Source organism: Protopterus annectens, chromosome 6.part0 (genome assembly GCF_019279795.1).
Source record: "Protopterus annectens isolate FY-2018-M chromosome 6.part0, PAN1.0, whole genome shotgun sequence".
Lineage (NCBI taxonomy): Eukaryota > Metazoa > Chordata > Ceratodontiformes > Protopteridae > Protopterus > Protopterus annectens.
In genome coordinates this window covers 871,773,715-871,787,026 of record NC_056737.1, presented here as the reverse complement: position 1 = coordinate 871,787,026, position 13,312 = coordinate 871,773,715, and the positions used below count along the sequence as shown (strand labels likewise).

General features: G+C 40.1%; 1 protein-coding gene across 1 annotated transcript in view; it reads left to right on the top strand.

Annotated features, from left to right (window-relative positions):
- Nucleotides 1-13,312, top strand: part of DYNC1H1 (dynein cytoplasmic 1 heavy chain 1) — a 3,754,902-nt gene that overhangs the window by 3,482,416 nt on the left and 259,174 nt on the right. Inside the window, exon 85 of the mRNA XM_044073590.1 lies at nucleotides 11,401-11,612. Within this exon, the coding sequence (XP_043929525.1) occupies nucleotides 11,401-11,612 (212 nt within the window). The remainder of the gene's footprint in view (nucleotides 1-11,400; nucleotides 11,613-13,312) is intronic.

The following is a 13,312-nucleotide window of genomic DNA, read 5'->3' as shown; positions in this document are numbered from 1 at the left end:
CTTCCTCCAGACCTCTCAGAAGCTCTAGCCAAGACCTACTACAAATCTGCAAACCCAGGTCTAAATTTGGATGCAACATGTACAGCTATCACCCCACTATTGCCTGGAATAGGCTCCCACTAGAAATCAGGACTCTTACACATCCTAAATAATTTAAGACAGCCACCAAAGAGCACTTTAAAAGTCACTGGTCCTGCCACTGCACTCTCCCTCCTTAAACATCCCCTACTTCTCGTACCTTAATCTACTCTCTGACCTTAACTCACTCTTCTCACTAGCTCTCTCTAATCTTCCTTGACTACTCTTTCTACTGTCTTCTAAAATCTATTAAGCAAGTCTCCTCAGAGAAACATTCTATTGTAATTGTCTTGCCTTCATGCAACTACATTATGATAAAACTGGGTTTTTGTAACCACTTACCCCAAAAACTATATTCATCTTAGTGACATTTATTTTTATACATCTTGAAATAGTTATGCTATACTCCTGATTATTTGACACTGTATAACATTGTACTGCTAGTTAATGCCTTGTAATAATCCTGTAACATTGCTGTTTAATGCTGATTCATAATGAAAATTGTATAATGTGTTGGAGCTTTTCTCCTCGGGCCTCCACTGAAAAAGGGCTCTTCAGCTCAGTCGGACAGTCCCGATCAATAAATGTAAAATAAATAAATTAAAATCTAAGAGAAATTACTGTACCCTAGTTAACTTGCTTACAGAGCAAGCAGGCAGATGTGGTGCGTGCATGTTCTTGTCCAGTCAAAGACAAAATACAAAATGCTGTTTCTCTGTCAGAGACTTCTTAAATTAATATTCAAATATTACGACTGGGATACTTGCAGATTGACATCATTTCTTGTCATCTCACTCTGTCTCAGGTGAAAACCCTCACTGATGCAGCTGGTAGCAACTGCCTGCGAAAACGCACAAATAAGGACCCTTCTTAGATCTAAGACAGATCCTGGAAGTCATAAAACAGTAAACACTTCCAAGGCAATACAAACAACTTCTAGTTCTAGACATTGTGTCTGTTACTGCAGTGAAACTGAAAGAATAATATTTGTTTGTTTATGGCCTAGCCATAAAGTAACTTAATTTCAACTATTCTTCTGAAGTTTTGCAAGTTACTCTCCTGTGTTCCAGTTCCCCTGTTAAAATATATAGATTTAAACAGTTACAATAGTCTATATACATTTTTGCTCAGTATTTTACAAAACATCTCTTCAGCACATCTGTACAATGACGTACAGTTATAATACATCTGTAACACAAGCATCTTACATGAAGCATGTTGACATTCACAAATGAGACAACCATTTACAGAATTCGAGACAGCTGTGCTGGCAGTATCTCCCTTTTGTTACACTTCTACATAAGTCATGTTAATATTCACAAATGACACATGATTATTTACAAAATTCCAGATAGCTGGGCTGGCAGAATTTCCTTTTGTGACAGCAGGGTGCAAGGGATTCACATTTTTCCATACCTGGATGACCTCCTGATTCAGGCAGAATGTTCCAGATCCCTACAGAACCAACTTCACCAAGTCCTCTCAGTCCTGCAGGCACTGGTATTCAACATAAACTTCCCCAAGTCCATCCTGAGTCCTTTCCAGGACCAAGTTTTCCTAGGCAGCAGGATAAGGACAGATGTCAAGAGGACATTTCTTCTACCCCAAAAAGTGGAAACCCTGAGGCAATATTTGGCTTCCATTCTCAAAGCCACTGCTTTGACAGCAAGACAGTATCTGACTACTGGGTCATATACTTCCACTGTACCCATGCTGCCTCTGGCAAGACTCCACATGAGAAAACTACAGTGGTACCTGAAGTCCATATGGACTCAACAATCACACCCCTTGGACTTTGGCATCCCCTTCCTTGCCTAAGGAAGGAGATTCTGTGGTGGTTGAACCAAGTCACACTCAACCCAGGACTTTCTTTACAACCCCTTGCCCCAGTCCAGGAAATGTACACAGATGCCTCAGATCAGGGCTGGGAGGTTACTTTGGGCAACCTGAAAGTGCAGGATACCTGGTCGCACACCTTCCACCAGGAACATATCAACATCAGGGAAATGAACACTATCCTAGTTGCCCTGACGGCCTTCCTTCATGCTCTAAAACTAGGTCCCCTGAAATTGTTCACAAACAACACTACAGTTCTATGGTATGTGAACAGATGGCAGAACCAAATCTTATTTCCTTTGCAGACTTGCTGTCCAAGCCTGGCAGCCCAACATGGTCTCCCTGCAGACAGTTTTTATCCCTTCAGCTCAGAACCTTCAGGCAGACACCTTGAGCAGGTCCATGTCACAATCCCACAAATGGATGCTTCACAGAGATGTGTTTCTGGACATTGTCCACAGATTGGGTACACCACAAATAGATCTGTTTGCCCTCCCCTCTGAACAGACAACTGCCACTGTTTTGCACCTGGCTACCCAGTCCTTTAGCAAGGGCAATGGATGCCTTTTCAGTCTCATGGAGGGGGATGTTTCTATATGCATTCCCTTCTTCTCATTACTTCAAAACGTCCTGCTGAAGATCCAGGAGAACAAACCAAAAATCTTGCTGGTGACTCCCTTTTGGCCAAGACCGCATTGGTTCCCCCTCCTCCTGCACTTGGCCAGGAGCAGTCATCTCAAGTTAACTCAGAGTGGATCTTCTCACACAGGACAAGGGATCCCAAATCGATCTCGATCTGGGATCTCTGAATCTAACCCTGTGGGTGATGTAATTTTGATCCCTTCTAGACACCTTTACACTGAGGACGTGCTAACAGTCCTGCAGGAGGCCAGGAAATCTAACACTAGGAGATCATGTTTGTCTGAATGGAAGAGATTCTCCATGTGATGTCTACAAAGACAGCTAGACCCATTTTAGTGTGAGGTCCCCTTAGTGCTGTCCTATCTGTGTGAACTCTTGCAACCAGGGTTGGCATGTTCCTCTGTTAAAGCACACCTTGCAGCTATTTCGACCTGTTTGCCTCTTAATCCTAGTCTAGCTTCCCATCTCTCTCCAAAGTTATCCTTTAAAGGAGTACTACAACTCGGGCAAACCAGGAGGCCAGTTCCCCCTCCATGGGATCTGAATTATGTTTTATCGAAGCTCACTGTTGCCCCCTTTGAACCAATTGCTAAGGCGTCTTTGAAACATTGTACCTGGAAAACTCTACTCCTCATGGCCCTGACATCAGCCAGAAGAGTGTCAGAGCTCCAGACCCGCATGGCAACTCCTCCCTTTATCTTCCACAAGGATAGAGTGACCCTGAGGACCAATCCCTCCTTTATGCCCAAAGTGGTCAATGAGCTGTCCTTAAATCAGGGTATCCACCTGCCCACCTTTTTTCCTCACCCCCAAAATGACAGTGAGAGAGTTTTATATTCCCTTAATGTTCACAGACAACTGAGATTTTACCTTGGCAAGACTAAGGCCATTAGGAAATCAGAGCAATTATTTGTCTCCTTTCACCCCAGAGCTCTGGGAAAGACTGTGACAAGACAGACTATTTCTGCTTGGTTTTCCAAGGCTATTTCCTTTTGCTGCACATTCCATGGGAAACAGCTCAAGTCAAAAATTAAGGCCCACTCCACTAGAGCTATGGCTTCTTTGGGGGCCTTCTTCAAAGGACCGTAGATTGCATCTATTCTGGAGGCAAGCTACATGGACATCTGTCTATACCTTCACCAAACGCTACGGGTTGGATCACATCTCCAGATCCAAAATGGGTTTTGCTAGGGCAATCCTTCATGGCTTCGTGTAGAACAGTTCCATACCACCACCCCCTTCTTCCCTGTGAGCTTTAGCACTCACCCAAGAGTTTGGAATACTGCAACATAAGAATAGTTGTGTAAAATCTTACCATAACCATAAATGTCCTTCTCTTCGATTTTGCAGTATTCATTCCCTCCCTCCTTACCCCCTTCTTTCCATCTAAACTGTTCATTCTTGGATGGCACAGGACTTATTCAGCTATCCTGAGACTGGGGTCTGACTGTGGCGTTCACTTCTCAGGAAAGGTGCATGCAGATGTCACTTTTATGGCCCACTCTCCCTAGGCCGTCAGATGTCCCACACAGTGACTATGTTTTTGTATACTGGTCGGACGTTCGGGTAGCAAGCAGAGGATAATCCAAGAGTTTGGAATACTGCAACATGGAAGAGAAGGACATCTGTGGTTATGGTAAGATTTTACACAACTATTCTTTTTGATGTAAAATGCTTGCAGGGAGGATTGTATTGGTATGGTTTGTTCTCATTTATATACATATATGATTACCATAAGTGTTTGTTTAATAAAGATGTTTCTTGTTAAAAGGGGAAGGAATTGAATAATTTATGTAATGTTGCTTAGGTTATAACGTGTAGCAGTGCATGTGAAGTATAATGTGTGTAAATGTGAACTTAATATGGTTTTATTGCTTTTACATAAATGTAAATTTTCCAATGTCACAAGTGATAATTCATAATGGTGTTTATATATATATATATATATATATATATATATATATACACACATATATATATATATATATATATATATATGTATATACACATATATATATATATATATATGTATATACACATATATATATATATATATATATTATGTATATATGTGTGCGTGTGTGTAAAGTCTGCAGCCTGACACCTTGTCCATCCTCAAAACTAAGACAAATAAGTTTGCACCAAGCAATTCTGCCCACTTCCTCTGCTGGATTAGCCTGGGTTTCACCACAGGATCTAGTCATTCTGACGCAAGACATTAGATTTCATGAAGTCTAGACAACCCATCCTGGAAAAGGAGCCTATGCAGGGACATTCCCTACCACCACCCTACTCCCAGAAGATACTGATTCATCAGAGTTGGAGGATGAAGAGGAATTTTCATATGTAGAGCATCTTCCCCCTCAGTGTTATGTAGACTGGGATTCAGAAGGTACTTTGTCCTGAGCTTCACCTCCTCATGACTTCTCCTTTAGACATGCCCTTCATAGCAAGAAAAAATCCTTTGAGAGTCTAGGGAATTCTCCCATGCCCAAGCTTAACTGTAGGAGCTATTGAAAACTGGCTATTACTCCAGTTTTTGGTGATTAATGACACATCATTTCAGTTTTTTCCCTTCTCCTTGCCCCCAAAAAGATATATATATATATATATATATATATATATATATATATATATATATATATATATATATAGGGTGAGGGTGATTTGAGACCAACAAACATCTCTCTAAAAACACAGTGGCAGGTCTGGCTGTGGTTGCTTTGGACCCCTGCAAGAGATCATCTAGGCAGGCTTCCAAGAATCCCTTACCAAATGATAGGAAGAGAAATTTCTTAACAGACCTGACCAGCTGTTGGTGGCCTTTTGCAAAAGGCAAATGGGGAAAGCAGACCATTTGAAAATGAATTGGTAGCTATTTCCTTTAGTTAGTCACAGCATGATAAACAGATCCCTGGCAGAGTCAAAGCCCATTCAAAAGCCAAAGCTGCCACCACTGCTTTTTTGAAAGGGACCCTTACACTGGCCATTCTAGAAGCAGACACTTGATCCTTAGTGTGCATCTACAACAAACACTACTAATTCAGTACCTTTTCAAGAGCGCATGCCGGGTTCACCTCTGCCATCCTGCAGAGCCTGCTGTCCCCAAATTAAAACCATATCCTAACCTATGTTATAAGGAAACTTGCAGAATCTTCCCAATGCTAAGTACTGCAACACTGACTATAATGAACCATAGTGCAGTTGTATCGATAACTTGCTATAATTGTAGATGTTCAAGTAGATCAGTGTTTAAGTACCTTTTCCCTCCCTCCTTACTCCTCTTCTGCTTTAGGGTTGGGATGGGTATCCTGCCTTCACATCCCCCTTAACTTTACTGCCTTACCTCAGGGCCATCTGTTGACAGTAGGGTCAGTGGAGCAAGTCATCCTTTGCTTGAGAAACAACTTACTGTAGTACCTTGAGCAAGAAAGACCTGAAGATGATGCCAGCTGATGTATTTTTATACCACCAACATCCTGACAGATGACAAAGGTCATCTGCCAGCTAGGGGATGGTGAAAAGCTTTGGTATTTATGCTGCTCACAGGCTTCTGCATGGTAGGAATGTCCTAAGACACAGTTTTGCAACACTGATCTACTCAAACATCTATAATGATGGTCCACAACTGTATTGTCCAACTTGTTTAGGTAACAAAACGCAACAGAAGCCTGCTCTTTCCCAGCTTACCTGAGTAACATCCATGCCTACTATCCTTATTCTTTCATGTAATTTTCTCCTTTTTAAGACCTTGTCTTTCTTGTATCCTAAAAAAAAATCAAAGCGACTGGGGAAACCAGCAAATACGGCTTTATTAAATACAGATGAGCACTTTTGTCCAACCAGTGTAGACTTAATCAGATCTACATTGATTTAGTGACTTTTGATTTCCTTACCATACTGTCCCCATACAGTTATAAACCATACCTTCTGTATATTTCTCTTGTTCATCTGACTTCCAGGCCTTTGCCATTAGTCATCTAACATCCCCTGTTGCTACCTGTAGCTCCACTCTGTCCTCCCACTTCCATGCATCTATGGATCAGACACTAATAAACCTCACCAGTTGTCCCTGTCAACTTTAACACCTGAGCTATTTCCCAGATTCCATTTCACAGTTTCTCATTCATGCCTTTATTATCTTCCTTCTTCCTCTGGTTTTCTCAACTTTTGCAAAGCTGCTCTTGACATTTTTAATTCATAAATATAATCTTTGCTGCCCTTCTGAATAATCTCCTACTGAAGTACTGCAGCACTTCCCAACTTTTGCCACTCAGCCTCCTCAACTTTCCACTTTCTTTTCTCAATGACCCTTCAGCCATTGTAGTCAGGCATTGGTAAAGCAATTAGTCCCTTTCCTTAACCCAGTATTTCTCCATTATATCAACATTTAGTCAAGTCTTCCTGTGTTAAATCCCTTTGATGTTCTCACACCAGTTTATTCCCCGTGTACTATATTCTCCATCTAGTCCTGCATATCCCAGATAACTTGCTGTAACTGTAACAAGTGGCTTGCTACACTTATAATATCACTCATAAAATGCTTCAGTCCTGACCACAATTACAGTATCTGCATTCATTTTGATTGCTAGTACTGCAGTAAAGCCCCTGTTGATCTCACCCCCAAACAACTTGTCTCTGAGGTGGTTTCCTTCTGTATTGGGTTGGGAGGGTGGCCTAATGGTTAAGGTGTTTGCCTTACAAACACAAGTTGCAAGGTTTGAGTCTCACAAGGGATAATTGGCTAGGCTTAAAATGGCTCGCAAGAGCAGTTAGCTTAGTACTAAACTATGAACCTACCCTTCCTAGCTATGTTTCTGCTGTGTACTAAATTGAAAAAGTGCATAGGAGACCATGTACGTACCTGAAGTATACTTCAATATTATTTGGACAATTTACCTGTAGAGTTTCATACCACAGCTTATCTCACTTATACAGATGCTTTTTTCTATCAGAGTGCCAAATTTGCCACCCTTCCAGTTCATTTATTGCTTCGTTATGGATTTTATGCACTCTGTGAGTTGGTCATCTTTCCCCTCATCTGAGGGAGGGCTTCTGGCAGCAAAATTTGCTACTTTTATATTTCTTTGAATTTCAGTTTTATATTCTGTGCCAGCATCTTAGATTTTGGAACATTGAGGAATGAGTTTAACAAATCTGGTTTAAGCCTCCAATAGCCATATTTTATGGGAAGTAGGAATAATCTTAAATAGAAATCTGTGCATTTTCTTTTTCTGGGACTCTCTTAAACATGACTGCTGCAAGGCTCCCACTCTTGGGCCACTGTTAATCTCTTGATCAATCAGTAACTTAGCTCTAGCTCCTCTGAATTGAAATACACATTTTGTATGCAAATAACTTAATTCTCAAGTCAGCCACATGTGACAGCAGTTTCTTCCCGAATACCCTACACCGTAATAGTTTGGTTTCTGATACCTTTATTGGTCTCTCAAGTGTGTTCAGCACAGTATCGCTTTCTAAACTGCTCCATAAGCTCGCAACACTGAAGTCACTCTAATAACACTATCAAATAGTTCCATAGCTACCTTAGTAACAGGATAGTTTCAAATAGCAAACTGCTATTCCTCCCTGTTACTATAGGTGTTCTTCAAGGCTTTGTACTGGGCATATTACTGTATAATGTTTTTGTCAATGAGCTGCATACTGCTTCTGGCCTTCCTCACTAATTCAGTATGCAGACAACTCCACCCTTTTTCACTTTTCCCTTACCGTTAATGAACTACAAGCCAAAACCCAAGAATCTTACTCAGTTAAAAAAAAATAAAAAACTGGCTGCAAAAATATGAACTATTCCATAATAGTAAAAAGACAAAAGTCATGTTCTTCCTATCTGCATTGTCTGGTCTGTCACTAATTTTTCCTGTAACTCTTCCTACAGTAATATCCTGGATATTGACCCAAATACCAAACTCCCCTGAGTTAACCCTGAGAAATTAAAATTTTACTTTTATATTTCCTATGTCATAAACAAGATTCATGAAAAACTAGCTGCCTTATACAGAATATAAACCCCTCTATCAGAACAAGTTCAAAAGGCCACAGACAATGCTTACCCTCCTACCTAGTTTACTGTATGCTGCCCCAATCTACACTGACCTTCGTATTAAACATCAAAGATTAGAGAGATGCTACAACAGAATTTTAACAAAATAGCAAAATTTGTCTCCAGTCTCCCTATCAGCCTTCACCACTGTATTGCTGTACATAAAAACAAGTGGATAGAATTTCCCAGCTGTCTTCAGTACATCCGACTAAAGGTAGCTCAGGCTTTTCTGCACCAACATTACAAATGTCCTTCCATAATCTCGTTGATAAAGTAGTACTGTCCCACAAGAGAACAGTAGTCTAAAGACATATGCCTTGCCTACCAGGAAAAGGTCTCGAGTGCACATAGTGAATTATTGTACTCGTACCATGTGGCCAAACTCAACTTTGAAACCAGATGCCATCCTCCTTCAGATAACCTCAAACTCAAAAACAATTTCTAGGAAAATCTCCAGACTTCTCTCCTTAACTCTGAAATATGCCCTGTTCGTCCTCTCCTAGTTAATCAGTTGTCCCCCCTTTCCCCCACTTTTCTTTCTTTCAAACCAGAGTTTCTCCTGTTAATCAGCAACTCTTGCTGTTTTCATAACTGTTAATATGAACCCTTAACTTTGTCATATTTGTAATCTTTATCATGCAGATTGCTAAATATGTTTTTCAAACTTTTCTCCCCAGGCCTCCACTGAAAAAGGGGTCTGTATGACCCAGTAGGACCTTCCTGATAAACAAATGCAAATAAACTTTACAGCCCCTACTCCACACTGGCTTTAAGTACCGCTGGACCTGGCTGTAAAATTGTTCTAAAATGTACAGCAGTAGTAATATTTTGGGACTCAATAAAAAGCTTACGACCACGTGCTAACACAAGAGTTACAATACCCCCTCCCCAGTACTTCACTTAACATTGTTGCACACAATACTCGGGACTTGCATTTAATCACATCTGATATTCACCATAATATATACAAAACAGGTGGCCAATCAGATCCTTCAGCAATTCAGATATACCTATGAAGTCAAGAAATTGCTTACGGTCAGTGATGCAGTCCATAGCTACCCCTGTATGCAAACTGAAATACTTATTACCGATATGTCCATTCAATGCTGTTAGGTCACATCCCACTTTTGTAATAGCCAGATTGAGCAGTCATTGTCATCTACAGAGTTTACTAGGTGCACAGAGAATGAAGAGATTGCCAGACTTTTCTTCAGTGTCTCCAACACACTTGCGTGAGTTGCCAGTCCACCTACCACATGTTGTTGGGATGTAGGATGAATTTGGGAGTACCTGGAGAATATTCAAACAAAAAAAGTTCAATCTTAGTTCACTTCTACCGATCCTTGTCCTTCTAAACGACATAAAAGAAAACTGAACAGGTAAAAAAATGCTCACTTTATCACCTAATAAAGTGAGCGTTTTTCTACCTGTTCGGTTTTCTTTTAAGTACCTGGAGAATACCCATTCATACATGTGAAGGACATGCAGACTTCCACACACAAGGCACCCCGGCCAAGAACTGAGCCAGGTACCTCTTGCTGTGAGGAATGCTATACAGTACCCCAGTCATGTTTACCAATAGCAGTTAAAGTACTAAAACTCTACAAATTACGAAGCAGACTAGGCCACTTTGTATCTCTCTCCCAAAACAGCACCATTACAATTTCCTGAGCAAGTTTTGCTCCGTACCACTTCAAGGGCTTCGTTCTGCCTAATTCATTAACGTAAAAAAATGCTGTGTTGCATTTACTATAACACACTTGGAATGAAAGCATCTGTAAGAACGGTCATCCATTCTCTTCACACCTCAGTTGAACTACCACCCATTCTCTTCACACCTCAGTTGAACTACCACCCACCCTACACAGGACAGAATTCAATCTTTGTGGAAGTTAAGAGCTTTTAATAAAAATGCCACCTTCAGTCTCTTAACTCCTTTCCACATAACATTAGAAAGGTATAGGCTTTAAGGATAAACTAAAAACTGAACTAAAAGAAAACCAATGCACATGCATAATTGATAGTGGGTGTAACACATTATGTCAAATACTAACAGCTCTCAGAACTGTACCTTGGTCAGAACTCCTTAATCGTTGACCAGGAACAAAAAAAAAAGTTTGCAGCATATGTCAGAGGAAAGGGCTAGCAGTATCTACTCATGAAATGATTGTAAAATCTTTCCAATAAATAAGAAAACGTTGTCATTAACTCATTATTAATGTGTTGAGATTAGAATTGGTGTTTATACTATCTAATCCTCACTCTGCATGTTTTCTATAGAAATGGCTAATTCTTTGAGAAACCTTGATACATTCAAAGTATTGTCGCTGAGGTATGCACATCTTGCATATTTGTAAGATTGATTTATTAACTTTACTGCTTCTGGCCAAGGATGTGGCTGGTTAATGAAAAAATAAGTAAATGTGCTGTATTTGGTTTATTTCATGGATGAAAGTATAGTCCCTTTCATTTGTATGCTCAAGGGCTTCTGTTAACCAGCCATCTGTCATTATGACATTGATCTTGCATACATAATTTGGCGTCATTGTAGCATTGCTTTTTAAGATTTCATTATGAGGTCATTGCATTTGATCACTATTAGGGTTTTCTTCGCTGTTATCTGGAAATCAAACAATGAATTTTCTTAATTTATTATATTTTCAGTATTCTTTTTCTTTTTTTTTTTTTTTGTTTTTTTTTTCAGTAAGTTATCCCCTCTGCTCATCGAGATTTTATTTATTTTTTGCCTTTTTTTACATTTGACACTTTTTGTGGTTCAGGCGGTGACATGATCAGTAAAATGCTGAAAATGCAGATGCTGGAGGATGAGGATGACCTAGCTTATGCAGAGGCAGAGAAGAAACGACGAAGCGATTCTACCTCTGATGGGCGCCCAGCATGGATGAGAACACTACATACAACTGCCTGCAACTGGCTGCATGTAATCCCACAGAATCTCAACCATCTGAAACGCACTGTTGAAAACATTAAGGTAAGCACTACTGACTTAATTGATATTCCACGTTGTTTTGTCTAGTAATAGTTAAAGTTAAAACAAGTAAATTTGTTAGAATATTTTATAAACTGGATAGCAAGAATCTTTAACACTTTTACGTAGATTTTTCTATTTTTTTGTGTCACAATTACGAAAAATAGCATACTTTTATCTTTACATTGAAGCATTATTTTCACTTTGTAATCAAAACACTGTTTATAGTTTAATTTGTAGAAGGCTATCTTGCCTTGCATCAGGGATGCCAGATTTGTTACATGGACAGGTAGGGTTAAAAAAAGGTCCTTCGCTGAGTTAAGACCCCCCCCCAAAAAAAAAGGTGTCTAATGCAGAACATCAGGCAATTCTGCATTAAAAACAAGTAACTCTGTGTTTGGCGATTTTTGATTGGCCCGTATGCAGGTGTACGAGCCAATCAAAAAAATCGCACAGCGGACCCTCTTCTGTTCAATGCGGAACATCAGGCAACTCCACATTAAACAGAAGTAGCTCTGTTTTTTTTTTTTTTTTTTGAGTGGCTCGTATACCACTCAAAAAAAAGTTTTTTTGCATAAGGGCAAATAAAAAGAAAAAAAAAACACAAAGCGGAGGCTGTTTCGCCAGGATTTTAACTGGCAGTGCGGGAAGGACAGTTCCGCTCAAATAGGTATGTCTGCCAACACTGCCTTGGATGCTCAGGGTACTGGGTTTGCCAAGATGTTCAATAGTAGTATTCAGTGATGCACTCCTCACTTCTTGGGATATCCTGCCTGCAGCTTGGTCAGTCTTTTAGAGTTTTATACTCTCCAAATGCCCCAGATGATGGCCTGCTACTGACATGAGGATATTGGTTATCTGCTTTGTTGGCTAGCACCATCTTCAGGTCTTAATTGCAGTGCAGTTTCTATTTGTCAGACACTTTTCACAGTGTGTATAGTCCATCAGTTATGCTTCTTCCTGTGAGTCTGATGAATAACCGCAGTAAGGGCCTATTTTCTTGTCTTGGTTTACTGGTTGATTAATTAGCTGTCTAATTCAGAAAATAATTTTGTGGAAGTTTCTGTAAAAGTTAACTGTTTAGTAGCTGTAAATAGATTTTGCATGAAGATTTCCATAGTAAGTTTCTGTTTTGCATTGCGTTTGCACACATTGGGACTCTTCCTCAGTGTGCATTGTTCACCTTAAGTAGAAATTGAAGTTGTCAAAAGTCTACCAAGAAATTTGCTGACAAAAGGTTTTATGGTGTTATCCAAGGTCCCTGTGAGTCTTGGATTGAAGAGAAAGCTCTCAGAGAAGAGAGAGAAGCACGGGGAAAGTTAAAACATGACAGATGAGTGTGGTTTCTCAAGGTCTGGTGACTGTACTAGGTAAGGTGTTTTTGCAGACTGACTATAAATCTTTTCCACCTCCAACCTCTTGAGCAACCGCTTCCAAAGGTATCCATGTATTTGGTTTTCAGGCATGTCCTGTTAGGCTGACCTGTGGACAGCTAAAGACCCATCTGTGTCAGAAGCTTGCATTGTGATTTCAGAGGGATAAAGGTGGGCTTTCCAAGATCTATATTTGTAAGGAAGTTCCTGGTGACTTCAGTGAGATTTCCATACCCCCCACACCCACTCCTGAGCTGTTTCAGGTTGAGAGAGGCACACAGCACTTTCAAATCGTATTTCTGCAGACTTTTTTTGTAATGACCTCTTAAA